This window comes from Trematomus bernacchii, unplaced genomic scaffold (genome assembly GCF_902827165.1).
Source record: "Trematomus bernacchii unplaced genomic scaffold, fTreBer1.1, whole genome shotgun sequence".
NCBI lineage: Eukaryota > Metazoa > Chordata > Actinopteri > Perciformes > Nototheniidae > Trematomus > Trematomus bernacchii.
This window is the reverse complement of record NW_022987910.1, coordinates 3,319,540-3,338,199: the sequence shown is the minus strand read 5'-3', so window position 1 is coordinate 3,338,199 and position 18,660 is coordinate 3,319,540. Positions and strand designations below refer to the sequence as shown.

Sequence of the window (18,660 nt, the reverse complement as noted above, 5' to 3'; positions counted from 1 at the left end):
TAAGTAGGGGCAGAACTAATATAACACTTAACAAAAGATAAACATCAGCTGCTTCCTACCCTTATTACCGAAATAAGTGTGACCTCCTTCCACAACAAACGTGTTGCCTTCCAAAGTGAGTCCAAAAGGACTCTTCAACTTGAATTTTTTCTGAGCTAAGGTTTTCTGCTGAAGAGCTTTTGTTGAAGGTGTGAAGAAGTAAGGTAATATAAAAACGTATTGATGTTTCAAATCGAGGAAGTGCTTGCTTGCCAATACTGTAATTTACACTATCAGTGTGCACAACCAGCTCCATTGAAGCAAAACCTCCATCAGCTCCAGTGATCCTGTTGAGTGGAAAGGACACAAAAATATTACAAATATTGATCAATGAAGATGAAGAGATAAATGAAGTATATTTGTATGCTTTTATACCTCTTTTACCTCACTGTTTTTGTTGTTTGTATTTTATTTACTTGAGTACACTGAGATAAACCTTGCAGAAATGAATTTAATCTGATTAATTGGACAAAAAAGTATTCTTTTCAATGTGTCATTAGTGAAATAGGCTTTGTTGCAGAATCGGCTCCTCACATATACAGATATATAATAGGGTTGTATTTGTACTGAAGCATCAATATGTTAGTGGAGCTGATAAGAACTTTATTCAGTGCCTCATAAAAAAAAATACAAGTTGTCACTAAAGCTTTTAAATTAATGTGGTGCAGTGTAAGTATTGTAATACTCAAGTAATATAAGCACCTTAAAAATGCACTTAAATAGAGTACTTAAGAAAATGAACTTAAGTTTACAGTCAGTGTAACTGTAAATGTTATTATTAGTTTATATAATGTCAGTCCAGCACAGACCTGAAGTGGCCCCTGGTGGACAAAAGAGTAAAACACATTACTATGTGCTCTTCCAGGAGAGTTAGAGGAAAGTAAAGAAACAGATTTGTATGTGTTCATTTGTTGTTTATAATTTAATTTACTTAATGAAATTAAGTTAAAACAATTAATTTTTTTCTTTTTTAACATAATGTAGGCTACAGCATATTGTATAAAGCACATCTTTTTTTTTTTTTAAATACATTTTATTTCCACATACTTCATTAGACTTTAATATAATTTAACTAATTTGTTTATTGTCTTACTTTCTTAATTGTTATATTTTAGCTCACCATTGCGTTACTTGTTATTGTCACAACACCTCCGGCCAGCAGATGGCGTATGTGGCCTCCCACTGCCAACTGTAAAAAGAGGAAGCACACTTTGAACAGCAGTTTTTTATTAAACGCGCTTGAACTTTCCTGAGTTGTGTGGAGCTTGCATACTGTAAACGATTCATATCACCTTTGAAGTGACAATGGAGAGCAGCGCAGGGACGGTTTCAGCAATTAAAGCTCTCGGGTGAGTATCTTTTACCTGCTTCATGTTTGCTGCGTAGGCTCTCAGTTTGTCTCACCTGTCGGCCTCACTTCCTGTTCAGGTACCCGGGCAGCCGCTGCCTCTCTCGGTGTGAATGTGATGAACTCCCCTGCCCGCTGCTCACCTGGCTGACTGCAGAGCTGAGCACTCTGTGTCCGGAGCTGCAAGGTTTCTATCATAAACTGTCTGTGCTGAAGCGTGGCCTCTATGGCATTGATTATCTGTTTTGTTTAAGCCAAGGACACTATACAGACAAATCAAGGGATCTTTAAGTAATTTGAAGTAGCCTATTATTTAAAACAAAGAGAAATGTCCCAGAAAGATGTATAGACACACTCAATAAAGGATGTGTGCACGTTCTCAAAACAGTCCAGCCATACATCAAATTATAAGAAAACTTTTCCAACTATGTTGTACAGTTACACTTTTTAAGTAATCAGGTGGTGTTATTTTTCCAACAATGCATTTTACTTTTCTTATCTGCAATTTCTTTTCACTTTTTGGCTGACATTGCTTTACACCAACCTCAATATATCTGCAACAGGCTAATATCTGTCCATCATAAATCAACCTGGAATATTATAGATTAAAAAATATATGATATTCATGTAGTCCAAAGAAAGATGCAGATCAAAGTTACAAATAGTTGTACATTGCATGAATGAAAGTCAGGTGCCATGCACTTTATTATACTGTGCAGAATGGTATTATCCTGTTCTTGTTCCATTTTGCTGCGTGATTATTATTTATATGTATATTTATATTCATATGTATAAATTAGATTGCCTTGTTTTCCCTTTTCTTAGATTCAAACAGGACAGGAGATGTCTTGCTGGTGGGAGAGTTGAGAACTTTACTGTCAAACATTGTGTCTCCCCTCACTGTGCTGGCCTCAGACGTGATGGGGCCGTCCATCCTCAACACAGTCACTGGTGAGAAATTAGAGTAGTGTGCTTGTAGTGCCAATGGATTGAACATTTCATGCACAACTTATTATTATTATTATTATCTTAAAATCATTTTTCAATTCTTTAGAGTCCCTTGTGTCAGAATTGCAAGCAGCTCAAATATTGAAGCACAAAGAATTGCATCCAGAGGACAAACCCACAGAAGAGGAGTCTGAAAAAGAGCAGCGAGTTGAAGTAGGATTGACTGAGTTTTCTGAGGAATATGATGAGGATGCTGACAAAGACAGAAGGGAGGCAGAAATGCAGGCAGAGTGGATATTACTGCTGCACGCCCTCAACATGGATTCCTCCTGTCAATTTACAGATGTGTTAAGTGAGGTTAGTCTGATATAATGAGACTTAAATGTGTTTTTCACTACTTTTAAACTGAGAAACACAGAAAGTATTTTTTCAAACGTTATTTTGATGCAGGTGGAGGCGAGGCTCACTCGTCTACCTTGTGGAGAAATGACAAAACCGCTTCTCAACAGCAGCCTCAGCTCAGAGCAGTGGGTATGTTGCCAGGGCTTTTACCAATTTATTATACATCATATCAAGTCATATAACTTACGTGTTTGCTGAAAAATCTTTTTCTGAAAACCTTAACATTTGACTCGGGCAATTATACTATGAGGTTAACGATATGTAACTATAACATGATATTCAACATTACATTTTCCTTTCTGCCTCAGGTGCAAGTAAAAAAGATCAATCAGATTCTGTCAGGGGACTATCAGTGTCGACGCCAAATGATGATCAAACGCTTTCAGGTTACTCTCGAGTCGTTTACATGGGGAGACAAACAAAAGGTAGGCATGTCAAATCATTGCATCAGTTAGAACTGAGTTGGGTTTTATTGAATGGGTTTTGCCCTTACGATGCATATGCATGCACAGCTATGCAGCAAGCTAAACATACTTCCCATAAAGGAAGATTGCTTAACTTTCAAAGAACTTGTTTTGTAAAATGTTCCTTTGCAATAATGTTTCAGGTATAATGTTTAAGATGTTTAATGTTGTTTTTTGAACACATGTCTCTGAAAAAGAGATTAAATATTGACTATTTTTCTGATAGCAACATTGAAGTTAGATTGGTCCTTTATTTACAGGAGAAAGTTGAAGCGCTGGCCTCAGTGCCTCCTCTTTCGTCGCTCAGCGGCTCCTCTCAGGTGTCCCCGTCTCTTCTGATGGCCACCAGAGAAGATCAGTCCTTCATTGAGATAATCAAGTCTGCAACAAGCACACTCGTCTACAAGGTACAACAGTAAACAATTACAAACCATATCTGTGATTCTCAGTGAGACATCTGCAGCAGCAGCAAATAAAGATGATTATTAATTATTCTTATGTCTCACTAGACGTTGATGGGCAGTGTTCCAGACAGAGGTGGACGACCAGGAGAAATTGAACCACCAATGCCAGCATGGGAAGGTCGTAGAGTGAAAGGACGGGGAGGTGGACCGAATCGACAAAGATTTTCAGATAAAAAGAAAAAAGGGAAATAACAGTGACATGCATTTTTCTTACTGCCTAATTTGAGAAATAAGTAATTATCTTTTTTTCTTTAAATTATTTGTATTAAATTAAATATGGCTGTGGAATCCTGCATTTGATATAATTTTGTATTTAGAAAAGGTTTGCATAATTCTATTCTATTTGTAGTATTTTACAAACCTGACTATGTGCTTTTTTTATAATAACTTCCTATTGCTACAATTTTGTTGTGCAAAATAATTAGATTCTTTATATGTTTCCTTCGCACATTAATATATAGGTTTGTTTGCCCAAAAATAAACCTACTATGCACACGTATTGTTATTTTTGCTCATTTTATTTTTCACTGTTAGTAATGCTTTGATGCTGAAGACAGCCTGGCAATCACTGTTTGATAACCAATTATGTATAGCTCTCATTTTTAGAAATCATTTTTAAAGAAATTGTTAACAGGTAAATTCGTTATTTATACAACAACTCATCCAATATAAGTGTGTAATACTTAATGAACAATTGACCATATGTGTTTCTTTATCCAGTTTCTCATCAATGTATCTTATTATACTGTATATTTTACACAACAGCTAAAAGCTACATAACTGTGGCTGATGAAAGCGCCCTTGTTGGTTCCGTCATACCGGAAGTTACCCGACAGACAATAACTGTAACACACGGAAAGTTCCAGTACAGCGTTTTGGTTCCAGTTAAAGGTCGACTTTATAGCCGTTTTTTGTTTTCAGCTAAACAACGCACAAATAGACAACTAATTTCAAAATGCCGAGAGGAAGCAGGTCATCACGGATGGCGCCTCCTGCCAGGTAACATTTGATGTCTCACGTTTGATAAAAGCCTTCAAAGCTGTCAGTGAAAAATGCTAACGGCTAACTAGTTTAGCTTGATCGCTTCACCGTTACGTGTGTTAGCACTAGTGCTAATCAGGGACCTTACCTATTAGATTAGCAGCTTTTACTCACTTATAATGATTATTTTTGTACATCTCAATGTCTTCCTTTTCTACCAAGAAACTGGTGATTGCTCAGAAATTATTGATAGAGTATGAAGGTCACAGTTATGTACACGGTAATCTGCTCATGCTCTTAAAATTATTCAAACAGAATTATTAAATACAGACAACGAGGATCAGTTTCTCTTCAACCTGACATTAAATTAAGACTTTTTTCACTCACTTTTTATTTTTTGTTAAGACACAGTTCAGGGCTAAAGCTAGTTGATACCATATTGTTTTTTGTAATGTAAAATAATATTGATATTACAAAGGTTTAAATATGTTCTATCTTAGACCTTTATCTGGCTTATTGATTCAATATTTGTTGAAACTAATACGACTGAATAAATTATTAGTTGGCATGATTATCTCAAATAATTGATTAGATGATTTAATTAAAAGATTAGAAGAGTTTTCCACAAATACTTATGCCAAAGCACCATTTTAAATGTTCACTAAGGCCAAAGTGAACCATTATTTATTTTTACCAGGGGGGCAATCTTATATCAGCACACACAGGTTGTGTCAGTTGTTTGATGAATTGTGATTTTGCAGACGGGCTCCATCACCACAGCCAATGTCGCGGGCTCCACCTCCCATGGCCAGGGCGGCCCCCCCTCCCTCCTATGCCCCGGCTCCAGCACACGCTCCTCCGTCTGCTGTGGGTGCCCCAGCAGCACCCAAGCAGCCCGGTATGTTCGCCCAGATGGCGACTACAGCAGCTGGAGTGGCAGTGGGCTCTGCAGTCGGACACGTCATCGGCAACGCCATGACTGGAAGTGGAGGAGGAGGAAACTCAGAGTCTGCCAAGCCTGATGTCACATATCAGGTAAATAAACCCTGGTTTAGCCGATGGTAGGACTGGAATAATGAAGATCTGATTAGGGTGTCTGGAACATGTTAGGTAGCAGTGGCTAAAACAGGTGTCGGTGTGTTTGGGGGTTGATTTGAAGAGGCAAGGTAATGATGAACAAACATCACATAGTGTTAGGAAATATTTTCCTAGTCCCACACCTGTGACCCATTGTATCAGTTTGTACTGACCTCACTGAGCACAGGCCTGCAACCTTGAGCTGCTGTGCTCTCAGTGTTTTGTCTCCCTATTCCTGCCGATTGGCGTCAGCTGATAGAGGAGTTATAGTGCTTTGCCTGTTTTATCTTGTTATGCACAATGTTGATTATTCTCTCAGAACTAGCTAAATACAGGGGTCTGGAGTAGAGATCTTCAGAATTGGTTTGTATCACCTTGTGGCACAGCACATGTCTTGTGAATTCTCCGGCCGAAGCTCCAAATAAACCATCAGTGTTTGCCATCAAAGTTCCAGCTCTCTCCGTGTCTCTCCGAGTCTCGTCTCCATTGCTTCAGAAGTTTCCATCACACATAGTAGCTTACTTTGTAGGCTACCAACTTATGTTGTGTTATTTGGAGGTCTGATTTATGTGAACCATGTATTTAATCAAAGTGTTACCTCTACCTTGGTATATAATTAGTATGTATTATTGTCATTCCACTGTGCTCTACTTCTTGCCTTTTTTAAATAAATAAAAATCTCAAGGGAAACGTGTGAAGTTTAACCATATGTCATACATCTTGGCATGTGACCTTTTCATCGACATATCACCATGTTAGGCATTTCAATATTTTGAGTATTAATGAGTGGACATTTTACGGTAGTATTGACAAGAAGAGGTCACCTTTTTGTCATTGAGTTTCAAATAAACTGACTCTCTAGCAGAGTTCCCGTTAGCCGGTAATTACCGGACAATGACCGGTAAAATATGCTGAAGTCCGGCAAATCTAAATCTCTCCGGTCAAAATGTCCGGTCAAAATAATTTTCCCTTAGCGCAATACCGCATCAGTTGCGCCACTTATGTGACAGACAAGAATAGTATGTGACAGACAAAAGAGTATGTGACAGACAAAAATTGTCAATTCTAATGTCTAACACTTAATGTGGAGAAAGAGATGTCCTGTATGGGTTGATTGTGCGTTGATCTGTTGGTAATGCCTCGGGGTTCCGGTGGGCATGTAAACAAATGCATAATGCTGCGCTATACTTTGTGGCCTCATCCGGTTGCATAGCGACGCTTATTGTTTAGGTGTCTTTTAACAAGCAGGTAGTCATATCATTAGCTAGAACTAGCTAGATCTGATCGATATGGACATAAATGCGAGTAAAGTCTAATCTGACAGGAGAGAGAGATCGGCTGCTGCTGACGAGTCGACACGCAGCTCTGCATGATCCCCTGCAGCGGCGAGCAGAGCAAAACACACTTCAGGTTAGAAAATCACACGTAGCTATTTTAATTACCTCTCAAACTACCTAAACTAGTTATAGATATGTTTAGTTTTACTGTCGGGTCACTCATTACTGGATCCGCGAGCTGCATGATACTGACGGGCTGTCAGGAGAAGGAGAGAGCGCTCCGTTTATTATTCCCGCGTTTTTGTAAATTACTGTACACTTTTGAATAATGTAGTTAATCTACTATAATTAGTTTGTTTAATGTCGAATCATATCAATTTGTTTTAAAGCTCAATAAATAACAAAGAAGACCTTTAACCGGCACTTATCTAATTTTGTCCGGAAGATTTCAACTTTAACGGACATGTTGACCGGCAAAAAAATATTCTAACGGGAACTCTGCTCTCTAGATCTAATGCGTACAGTAGATGTGTGAATGATCCCGTCATGTGCCTTGTATCCTTCAGGAGCAGACCCAGCAGAACCAGCAGTACCCGGCTCAGCCCATGTACCAGCAGCAGCCACAGTCCTCCATGTACCAGCAGGAGGCCCCTCAGCAGCAGCAGGCCTGCTCCTATGAGCTCAAACAGTTCATTGAGTGTGCCCAGAACCAGCATGACTACAAGCTCTGCGAGGGCTTCAGCGAGGTGCTCAAACAGTGCAAGTCTAACTATGGTGAGTTGAATGGAATTGATCCAAAGGTGGATTTAATGCTTGTTGATATGTGTGTCTGGCATAGGGATTGGGCTCTAAGGATTTAATTGTGGACCAGGATAAAATACACAATCACTGATTGATGTGTTTTTTTATTATCAGGATAATCTTGAGTAACATTACATGAGTGACTGGAAAAAGCTGTGGAACTCACTATCATTGTAAAGAAATAAAAAATAAAATAGCTTTTAAAATTCACGAGTTACCGACTTACACAATGGGCTGATATATATATATATATATATTATTATTTTTTTTGTGTATTTATGCAGGCAGACCTTATGATTTAAGACCACTCTATTTTATTATTTTGTTCATCTGTTTTGAAAGTCTGACATTCTCATTTCATAACAAAATAGGAAGCATTACATCAGCACTTAGTCATCCAGACGTCATAGCCAAATAACTTAGCATCATGTGTGTGATGTAATGTGTTGCAATACACAGTGTGGCCAATGGAGGCAAGGCAAGTTTATTTATATAGCACCTTTCAACACAAGGCAATTCAAAGTGCTTTACAAAAATGAAAGACATTAAGAAAATGGCATTAAAAAGCAAAGATATATAGAGGAGTGTTTTCTTAGTCTGTGGTAAATTGGTCATATTATTATTATTATTATTATTATTATAATTATTATTACCACTTGTCTAAATAAACTTTTCTTTTCTCCACAGGTATGTCATGAGACTGAGATAACATCCTGGAGAATGAAGCAGAGTGCACAAAAACTCAAATAAGCAGTCATGCTTGATCAATAGTACTAGGGTGTTGATTCTTAAAACATTAATAAACATGCTTTATTTTGACATTTGATTATTATTGTGTTCATTCTCAGGACAATGCTGTAGAGTTGGAGGTAACAGTGGTATAAATAATGTTTATATATCGTGTTGCATGTTAATTTCAGTTATGAGTGTTTTTCATTAGCTTTAGTGCTTTTAATTTAAATAAATGAACTGCATTTGTTGATCATGCTACCTCGTAAAACCAACATTTCCTGCCTTCTGGATGATGGAGGTCTGCAGTTTAGGTTTTAAAACAATAAAGCACTTCAAAAAACAATTATTTCAATGCCTGGTTATTTTTACTCTGGACTTTCTAAGAAAATATATCTCTAAATAGATGCCTCAGGGGTTTCACACCTGTCATGTCACTCCAGTCAGTCTCATGTATATCCACGAGTTAGATGTGGAGCTGTTAGTAATGTAGGACAGTCCTCTCTCTCTCTCTCTCAATGTCTCATGGTGAGGGCAGGATCTGCAGGGTGTTATTTCATGGCTCTGTTTTGTGCGATCAGAGTGAGCTGCTGCTGTGGAAGCAACTATTTATTTTTGGCATCTGACATTAAGGCTCACCCTTAGCCATGGCAGCAGCCCCACACTCAGCACCGGGGTCTGACTGGAGCTCCGCGTGCGTCCTTGTGATCAGACCCACTGACAATAATGGATCTCATTTATAACAGGGACTAACCGACACGGTGAGTGACCGAGAGATTTTACATTTAATTAATTACTTTATTATTATTACTGTCTGGAGGCAGCTAAAGGTTAAATAGTGACAGCGGATTAGATGAGATGTATTTCACTCGTGGCATTTGGCGTTATCAGTCGACACCATGTGATAGGTCGGCTGTGACATTAGGTTTAGATCCTTAACAGTTTTTTTAGCTTATTATTCGTTGCAATTAACTTGGGTGAGACAGAACTGAACTGAAGTTTAACATTTTTACTGTAAAAACTTGTGGAAGTGGTCTTGTCTGTAGACTGGTAAATCAGGTAATAGATTCCATTCATTATACATCTTCTCTAACCTTTAATTTAAGAATAAGGTAAAATGTGCATGAAATTAGTCACTTTAATAGCAAGACCACAAGAAAGCCATGTTGGTCAGTAAAGCGTTGTTTAAGGGCAGGCATGTCTAGAAGCACATGATCATATGAAATGTCAAAAGAAATATACAATTTCTCAGAGCCTAAAGTGACATCTAGAAATGTCCAGCAGTTCAATGTGCTAACCATTTGCAGGTGACAATATCATAGTTAAGTACATCAATCATATTTATTGTTATATAAACATGAAAAGACCAGCAAAATCCTCAATTTGAGAAGATGCAACTACCAAACACTTACCATTTCTGCATCATCATGTGACTGAAAGAAGCCCTCATTAACACAGTGGCAGATGCATTTTGCAGCTCAGTAGTTAGCCCTTATAACATCAAAGGGCTTCTTGTACATAAATGAATCAGCAATGATCATTCATGCAGAAAAAAAATAGGAGAGCTTCTTCTGCTGCACAATAAGTCATTTTATAATTGGTGCTATTTCATCTCTGATAGAACTGTCACACCTGAAAGTGTTTTGAGCCTCGGAGGAGCAGCAGCATCACAGACATCATGACCAAAGATGAGGAGGTCCCCGACTGGGTGGGAGCCCAGGAGTTCTACGAGAAGTACGAGTCCAAGGAGATTCTGGGCAGGTTTGTAAAGACTTACACTAGCTGGCAGCGGGAGTTCCCAACCAGAGGTTCAGGAATAAAGACTATTGAGCTTGCGGGTCAATATTTTGCTTATACTTTCTATTTCTCTTTTCTTATGAGTTACTGGACAATTTTATGTTTTTGGGATTGTAGTAGTATCCAAATAAATCAAGAAAAATCCTGCTCCCAAAATGCACAACTTAATTTTGCTCCATAAAGATACATTTCACACAGAGTCAGACTACTGCAATGACAAACAAGTTTAATCAAATATAGTTTTACAGTGTTTCCAGTGCTAATGCTAAACTAGGCTATAACTAGCTGCTGGACGTTGCTTTATGTACAGAAAGATACAAAAGTGTATCAATATTCTTATCCAACTCTCTGCAAAAAAAGTGAATATGCTTATTTTGCAATAAATATAATGTAATTAACAAGCACAACCACTGAGCCTACATGTATTGGTTAGTATGGTAAAGATGGTCTGTAATCCAACATGTTTTATTCTTCTCAAAAGCACAATACAATTGAATACAGCTCACTGAACTGTAGTAATGTCATTTGATTGGGACACAGTTGTTGTGGACGCTTAAAACACAAGCCAAAGGGTTTCCCAGAAGTTTCCCAGAAGTCCAAGAGTAATGTCAGCAGTGGCAGAGCTCCCTTTCTGTCTTTTTGTCCCCTCCCCTCCCCCAACTGTCAGTCGGTTGTGTTGTTACATAACACACTCACAGTGTTGTAGGAGGCTTCATTCATTACCTTCCATAATACACAAAGGTTCAGTGTTGAGAGCTTCCTGGGATTTAGGGCACGCTGTTAGATTATGTAATTTTACTCTCTTTCACACATCCATGTCATGAGGTCACTGGATCTGAGGAAAGTGGGTTCAGCTACTCTAGTACTCTTCACAAACATCCCACTTAACTTACAGGGGATGGAGAGTTTCCTCTGAAATGGATTTGATAAGTAAAAATGACAATGAGAAGGCTATAATCTTTGAGTTTAGGCTCATCACATCACACAATAAAGCCTCTCTTGCATGGATTAGATGAGAGTAATAAATAGAAAGAACATTTTGAGAACATAAAAAAAACATTTTTATCAAGCAAACCTAAGACAAAATGTAACCTTCATTCATGCTAAGTTGTTTTTCGCTTTTACATCCATCAGTTGTCACAGAAACGTTTTGTTTGTGTTTTGAAATTCCTGAACAAAGCTCACAAACATCTTTTCTTTAAATCTAGCTCTACAAACACAAACCTGTGAAGAAATAAGTAACCTGACAAATGTGCAGATAACAAGTGTTCTCTCTTCCTCAGGGGAGTGAGCAGCGTGGTGCGTCGCTGCATCAACAAGCGGACGTCTCAGGAGTACGCGGTGAAGATCATCGACATCACCCCCTCGGACAAGGTGACCCCGCAGGAGATGGAGGAGATCAGAGAGTCCACGGCGAAGGAGATCGACATCCTGAAGAAAGTCTGCGGACAGCACAACATCAGTAAGCACATTCACTTCCCTCAAATTATTCTATTAAAACTGGTTACAATAATTAATAGTCTTATGAAACTCTCACAAAGCCTAAAGAGCTTGTTGGCCTTCCAGAGTTGTGGTTATTGATGGCCTTTGTTTTCAACTGATCCACCTATCAAGTGAATCATAGTCCCCCTTTTCTTTTTACTCCAATGTCTCTCTCCTCTCCAGTACAGCTCAAAGACTGCTATGAATCAAAAGCCTTCTTCTTCCTGGTTTTTGACCTGTAAGTGTCCAATTTCAAGTTTTTCATGACTCCCATCTTTCCAAAATCCTCAAATGTTTGTATTTATTCAATTCAGGATGAAGAGGGGTGAACTTTTTGACTACCTCACAGAGAAAGTTACTCTGAGTGAGAAGGAAACAAGGTCAGTGAGAAATACATGTTTGAACTATTTACCAAGACAAAAGCTGTGAATTATCTTATTTCTATTAGAAATAATTCTTATGAGTTTGGTGTGTGTTGGTTTTAGGAACATCATGCGTCCTCTGCTGGAGGTGGTGGAGTACCTCCACAACCAGAACATCGTCCACCGTGACTTGAAGCCTGAGAACATCCTCTTAGATGATGAGATGAAAATCAAACTCACAGACTTTGGCTTCGCTGTGCAAGTCCAGCCGGGACAGAGGCTCAAAGGTCGGTGAAAGCTTGAATGGAAACTAATTATGACCCGTTATCACAATAGTAGAATACATTTAAGGTCATTTCAGAGTAACACGCAGGGTTGGACAGGTGCTATGTCCATTTACTTAAGTACAGTTTTGTGGTACTTCTTATGTCATACTTCTACTCCTCTGTAATTACGAGGAAAATAATGTACTTTCAATCTCCTCTACTTTAGTTACTTTTCAGATTAGTAGATGTAGTAGAAAATATCTTATCAAGAAATTACTTTTCGTGCATTATTTTAGGTTAAAATAAACTTTTTGTTGGTCCTTTGGTGAAGTTCACAATGTACACGGCAGTATATATATTGAAAACCTCCCCTTTACTTTACCAGCTGCAACATTTCTCATATAATATTAGTTATTCTATAGACTGCTCTGCATAATGAGTCATTTTACTTCTAGGACATAAGGCACATGTTGTTGCTAATGATTTTGTAATTTTAGTAGTGAAATTAAAAATAAAATCTTTAGGACTTTTACTTGTAAATTAGTATTTCTACATTTTGATGCCACTGTAAAAGAAGTTCCAAAAGTGACCAAATGGCTGATACTGACATATTCAGAGCAGTTAACAATATTGGACACAATCACATGCACTAAGCACACTACCAGTCCCAGCATTCTCAGCCAAGGATACATCAATGTCCTTCTCTAGAGTTACGCTGTTTACAAACTGCAGTGCAGTATCAGCAGCTGCTGGCGGTCGGCAGATAATCTGTGTCTAGTTTCACAACATGCTTCTATGTGTCTGAGCTGCTCTCACAAAGGTTACGGTGGAACAGGACGCTCAGATCTATTTGCTGAAGTCTCAGACACACACTGACCTTTCAGATAAGACTCAGAAAGCATCATTAGCAGTGGGAACTGCCAAGTCAAAATAAACTAATACACATGATAATTATTATTTTGTAAGGGTGGTTATGGTCAGGATTTGTTATTAAGTAAGTACTACTTGAAGTTATTTACCACTCATTTACTTAGATTTGACTAGTTTTTAAATGTAATTCTACTGACTACTTCTCCTTCCATCAACACACATCAGATTAAAGTGCACTCTCAGAAATAGCTTATTTAAGCTTTGTAAATGTGGTTACTGTACGTTGACGTGTTTGACGTGTCTTGTGATGCAGAGGTGTGTGGCACCCCTGGATACCTGGCCCCTGAGATCATCCAGTGCTCCATGGACGGGGGGCATAAGGGATACGGTACTGCTGTGGACATGTGAGTGAGCAGAGACAAGCAAGTTGACTATAAACAATGCTAACACAAATTCTGCAACAGTGTGATCCTATTGCGCCGTATATACAGTATACATTTTAAGAGAAGTTACAATAAGCAAAGTTATCCTAAATATAACTTGCTTACACCTTTACACTTATGATCAGAATAATGAATTCATGGCAAAAGTAGGATACTTCTTGCCTGGAAATCTACTTCACGATCTCGGTCGGCTTGGTTTTAAGGTTGTGATTATTTTCCTTGAATCTTGAAAAAAGATTTGCACATTAGAGGATGTTATGATAACCTTTGTTAGAAATGTTAACCTTTTTATTTATCTTTAAGCAATCTGTATGTGTTGCCTCCTTAATGAGACTTATAGTCAATTGTATTTATTTACATGATCCTCTGTCCTTCCCTTCTACTAAAGACACCATACTCCAACACAGCCATGCTGTAATTTAACAGTGAAATTGCTGGTCGTACACTTTCACTTAATTAAACGTAAAAGCTATCTATAAGGTGGGTTTGTTTAGACTTTTAAAACGTGTTTGTTTCTTGTTTTTCTTTTTTCCCTTTTCCATTTTGGCTCTTTAAATACAGAAGATAAAATGGAGATGTTGCATGTATGTTGATGTTCTCCTTGTTTACCTGCAGATGGAGTTCAGGGGTCATCATGTACACGCTGCTCGCAGGCTCTCCGCCCTTCTGGCACAGGAAGCAGATGCTGATGCTGCGTATGATTTTATCCGGGAGCTACGACTTCTCTTTACCAGAGTGGGAAGACCGCTCAGACACTGTGAAAGATTTGGTAGGCAGTTTTTTTCCACGTCTGCTTTTGCAGCTTGGATTAAGTAACAATACTTAGTGTGTTTGACTAAGGGTTTATATTACTTTCCTCAGATCTCTCGGATGCTGGTGGTGGACCCAAAGCTGCGATACACAGCTACAGACGTCCTCAACCACTCGTTCTTCTCACAGTATGTGGTGAATGAAGTGCGACAGTTCACTCCATACAGGCGGTTCAAGGTGAGACGTTAAAGATTATCACTTGAATCATCATTGACATTTATGCAGCCTACAATAAATGTTTAGATGTTTCAATTGTGTCAAACAGGCCCATACCATAATGTAACCACAAACAATTAGCATCAAAAAGCTAACAGCATTAGGTGTATTGCATGGCTTGACTGGAAACAAAGTGTTATGATATTTTGAAAGATGGTACCCCTAAATAGACCAGAGGACCACTTTTAAAATGTAATGTCACACAATGATTGACAACTTAGTCAATATTGATATTAGTTTCAATATTTTTCTAAACAGTATTTTTAAATTGATGCAGTTTAACACAGCATTCACCTGTGTTTATTCCCTTGATTAGATACTGTATTTTTCAATATCTTTTTTTTTATTCTGTCCATTTGACCTAGTCAACCAAGCTTTATCTACACCAACCACTTGAACATAAATATTTGTGTCATCAACTAGGAGTCTGTATAGGGTGTCATAACATTACTTCAGTGATGGTCAAGTACACTTTGCCCAATGTAATATACCCTTAATGCGTCTAGACACCAGTTAACTTCTCCCACATTTTCTCCTTCAGGTCATTTGCATGACTGTCCTCGCCACGATGCGGATCTACTGCAACTACCGGCGTGCCAAGCCTGTCACCAAGGAGGTGATCATGAGCGACCCGTACGCCATCAAGCCAATCCGCAAGCTGATAGACGCCTGTGCTTTCAAGATCTACGGCCACTGGGTCAAGAAGGGACAAACTCAGAACAGAGCAGCACTTTTCGAGAACACTCCCAAAGCCATCCTGCTGTCGATGGCTGCCGAGGCCGAAGAGCCGGTGCAACACATCTGGTGAAGAGCTCAGGACTGATCTGCTGCAGAGGTTCTACTCAGCTTGGCTTATTTTGCTCTTCTGTTGTATAAAGGAAATGAACTGGTAAAACATCACCACCAGACAAGGTTAATTATGTCTGTCTTTAATCTGGAGAGCATTTATTGCTCAAATACAGCATTATTTATTACAGAGTAATTGATACAGCATTATTTATTACAGAGGAATTTATATACCTCAAAAACTGCCAAGTTTGGTAAAGATCTCCCATACAAATGTAGATAGAAAGTAAAATGTACCCATTGTTAGCTGTATAACCTGAGAATGTACTTATTTGATGCATGTCTTAAGAGAATGGAGTCAGCAGCCACCCTGTTACATTACCAAAAGGAAATTGTTTATCAATAGGCATCAATCTTAATATCTGTATAAAATAGTTCCAGCTCATCTCTACAACCAATTTGTTTAAGATCAGATTTGATATTTTAAAGTTTTATAGAATCAGTGAAAGCTTTGCTGGTTGTATAAATGACACTGATACATTTGTTTGGTCAGAACTTTTGTCAGCTAAAGCAAAACATTTGAAATAACCAACAAGTGGCAGACTTGGATATTAGACGGTAAACCTGAAAAGGCATGGACTTAAGATGTGTGTGTGTGTACTGCGTGGCTCTTTGATTATTGAGCAGGATGCAATGAACTACTTGTCTATACTGATGACAGCGTCAAAGAAGTATTATATTTATTGCAGTTTAAAATGTATGCTATGGATTTATTAATTAAAGGTGCATTTAAATTTAAAATCCTATGTCTTGACTAAAACTTGTATTTGTTATGCTCAGGATATTAAGATACCTGCATTGTATTTTGAACAAGGACTCCAGGACAAATGTTGAAAGGTTATACACGAGACCAGTTTATTATAAAAACAGAAAAGTGACATGCATGGTAAATGGACTGTATCCATTTTGAATCAAGTCTTTACAAAGTCACACATTCACTGTTTCAGGATACACCGACTGCACAGAGCTGGGATCAAACTGACAACCTTCAGATTGAAAGAAAACTTCAGTCACGATTGTGTTAGCTTTTAGCACGACACTTCTTTTTCCTCGTGAAGCTGTGGGTAGAAGGAAACAAAAGCATTCAGAAATATATCGATCACAGCATGAAATTATAAATATTTGACTGGTTGTTGTGCAGAATTAAATAGAAAATCAAATATCAGAAAAGCACTAACATGAATATTGGCAGTATTTCAAAGAGTATAATTGTACTGTTTCCTGCACAGCTGGATGAGGCTGAGAAGCACTCACCCAGTTATTAGGCAGAAATCAGAAATGCTTTTGCATGGTGTCTGACTGTAGCCAACACAGAACAGCTGGAACAGAATTCGTCCATGCCTTAGTGTGACCTTTATTTATACTTTGTCGAGACATAACATACCATCATCAGGCCTTCACAGTCCGGACGTCAGCCATGTTTCATTGGGCTGGTGTGTGGTGAACAGCTGCAAGACCGAGCGTGCATTACTCCACTCCTCCACAAACACGCTTTCTAAGAAATGCTGGAAGAGGAAAAAGGGATATTAGGGGCTATGATATACATTTGTCTGTGGACACATTTGTGTATTCTCACACATATGTACTATTAGGACAACTTTTGATATGGACATTTGTAATATATTGAGCTGGAGGAATGGGATTATACCCACGTTTTTTAAAATTGTGTATTTGACATCAATATCAGTAAGTTTCTCTGAATATTAACTATATCCCCTAGCTCTGTCAATGACTACGTTCTACCTACGATTGCTACAGAGAGTAGTGCTTATCATGTAATTGATCAAATAAAATAAAAACACATTCTAGAAACAGCTTCATAAAATGCAAAAAAATAAATATATGCTTTGATTATTTATTAAGTGGACTTGATTTGTTGCAGATTAATAGAATGATATCGAAATTCTCACATTTTAATACCTATATGTTTCTGTATTCACTCTGACATTAGAATAAGCGCCAGTTAGCATTCTTATCCTGTTGTTAAGTCAGTGTGTGAAAACAATACTTTTGCATGGTGTCTGACTGCATTTACTATTTAAAGAGTAAAACAGAATTCGTCCATGCTTTCAACTCATAAATGTATTCATAGGAACAAGTTACCTGTGCAGGTCTCTGCTCTTGGTGACATACGGATCAACAATCCCATCTTCAGACAAGGCATCTGTAGGAAAACACATCCTCAGTAAGCTCAGAGAAATTGATCCTGTAAAAATTAAATTCAACGTGCTACATGTCTTCAAACTATCTTTTGTGTAAAGCCCTTAAGAAATTCACAAAATACTTGAATTCAAAATTACATTTTATACAATATATGGTCTTGCTGTGTTATTCATATGGCTGTCGTCATATGCTACACTTTAACAGTGTATAAACTAAAAAAAAACTGTAGGCCTATACATCTGCTCCTCCTCACCTCTGCCGCATGGTGTTTAAGGCATGGCCTCCTTTATGGTGAGTCAGCTCAGGCCTTCTCCTCCCATGGATCCTGTGAAACGATTACACAAAAAACCTTTTAATGTTCAACCTTCCATCAACATAATTCAGTTTTATACACACACCAAAGTTTGTTCTCTAAATGTCATATGCAAGTTTGAAACATAATAACGACATAACAACTCTCTGGACCCATCTTTCACAATAAGGCTCAATATTTTTCCGAATGAATGTTTTAGTATCGCAGTGTATAGAGTATTTTACATTGCTAAAATCGAAATATACAACTTTTCCCTGCAGACATCCAGGTGCAATCCACGTGGTTATCGTTAGCCCACCACCATGCACCGCATGCTTTCCACATGGTCAGCCAAAACACTTTACCAGAATAAGATGGATAGAGTTACCTGTGCAGAGTTGCATCTTCTCTTTGATATTCTTCCATCTACACCCTTGTTCAACTTTTAAGTAACCCAGGAAGATAGAAAGCGACATCTCAGGTTCACAAGAGTCGATGGGCTGCCACCATGGATGGCTGCCACTGGTGCTGGTGCTGCGGCTGGTTTTCTTCGTCTTTTCCTTCCAGCATGTTTGCACGGCTT

General features: G+C 38.2%; 3 protein-coding genes, 1 long non-coding RNA gene and 2 other non-coding genes across 7 annotated transcripts; 3 read left to right on the top strand and 3 right to left on the bottom strand.

Annotated features, from left to right (window-relative positions):
- The first annotated feature begins 1,185 nt into the window (after nt 1–1,185).
- Nucleotides 1,186–4,165, top strand: im:7138535 (uncharacterized protein LOC797998 homolog). Its single transcript, XM_034115196.1, has 8 exons — nt 1,186–1,388; nt 1,468–1,574; nt 2,213–2,338; nt 2,442–2,692; nt 2,786–2,866; nt 3,046–3,162; nt 3,462–3,608; nt 3,711–4,165. The coding sequence occupies exons 1-8, from the start codon at nt 1,345–1,347 to the stop codon at nt 3,855–3,857; spliced, it is 1,020 nt and encodes a 339-aa protein (XP_033971087.1). The 5' UTR covers nt 1,186–1,344; the 3' UTR covers nt 3,858–4,165.
- A 300-nt stretch (nt 4,166–4,465) lies between these two features.
- chchd2 (coiled-coil-helix-coiled-coil-helix domain containing 2) lies at nt 4,466–8,876 on the top strand. 2 transcript variants are annotated; one of them, XM_034115197.1, is made up of 4 exons: nt 4,466–4,664; nt 5,408–5,681; nt 7,567–7,774; nt 8,489–8,876. In XM_034115197.1, exons 1-4 carry the CDS (start codon nt 4,621–4,623, stop codon nt 8,497–8,499), a joined length of 537 nt encoding a protein of 178 aa, XP_033971088.1. In that variant the 5' UTR covers nt 4,466–4,620; the 3' UTR covers nt 8,500–8,876. The 2 variants fall into 2 exon arrangements, with proteins under 2 accessions (XP_033971088.1, XP_033971089.1); XM_034115198.1 differs by having other exon boundaries at nt 5,408–5,682; nt 7,577–7,774.
- Nucleotides 8,877–9,086: 210 nt separating this feature from the next.
- LOC117470412 (phosphorylase b kinase gamma catalytic chain, skeletal muscle/heart isoform-like) lies at nt 9,087–16,357 on the top strand. The gene is made up of 10 exons (XM_034115184.1): nt 9,087–9,291; nt 10,152–10,291; nt 11,611–11,789; nt 11,993–12,047; nt 12,124–12,189; nt 12,295–12,458; nt 13,621–13,711; nt 14,366–14,519; nt 14,612–14,737; nt 15,318–16,357. The coding sequence occupies exons 2-10, from the start codon at nt 10,209–10,211 to the stop codon at nt 15,582–15,584; spliced, it is 1,185 nt and encodes a 394-aa protein (XP_033971075.1). The 5' UTR covers nt 9,087–9,291; nt 10,152–10,208; the 3' UTR covers nt 15,585–16,357.
- A 95-nt stretch (nt 16,358–16,452) lies between these two features.
- On the bottom strand, nt 16,453–18,660 carry LOC117470411. The gene is made up of 5 exons (XR_004554692.1): nt 18,466–18,660; nt 18,039–18,110; nt 17,726–17,786; nt 17,007–17,127; nt 16,453–16,680 (listed from the first exon to the last, which is right to left on the bottom strand). It is a non-coding gene; the product is annotated as an uncharacterized LOC117470411 (long non-coding RNA).
- Nucleotides 16,830–16,963, bottom strand: LOC117470597. The gene has a single exon (XR_004554703.1). It is a non-coding gene; the product is annotated as a small nucleolar RNA SNORA15 (small nucleolar RNA).
- On the bottom strand, nt 17,551–17,689 carry LOC117470595. The gene has a single exon (XR_004554702.1). It is a non-coding gene; the product is annotated as a small nucleolar RNA SNORA15 (small nucleolar RNA).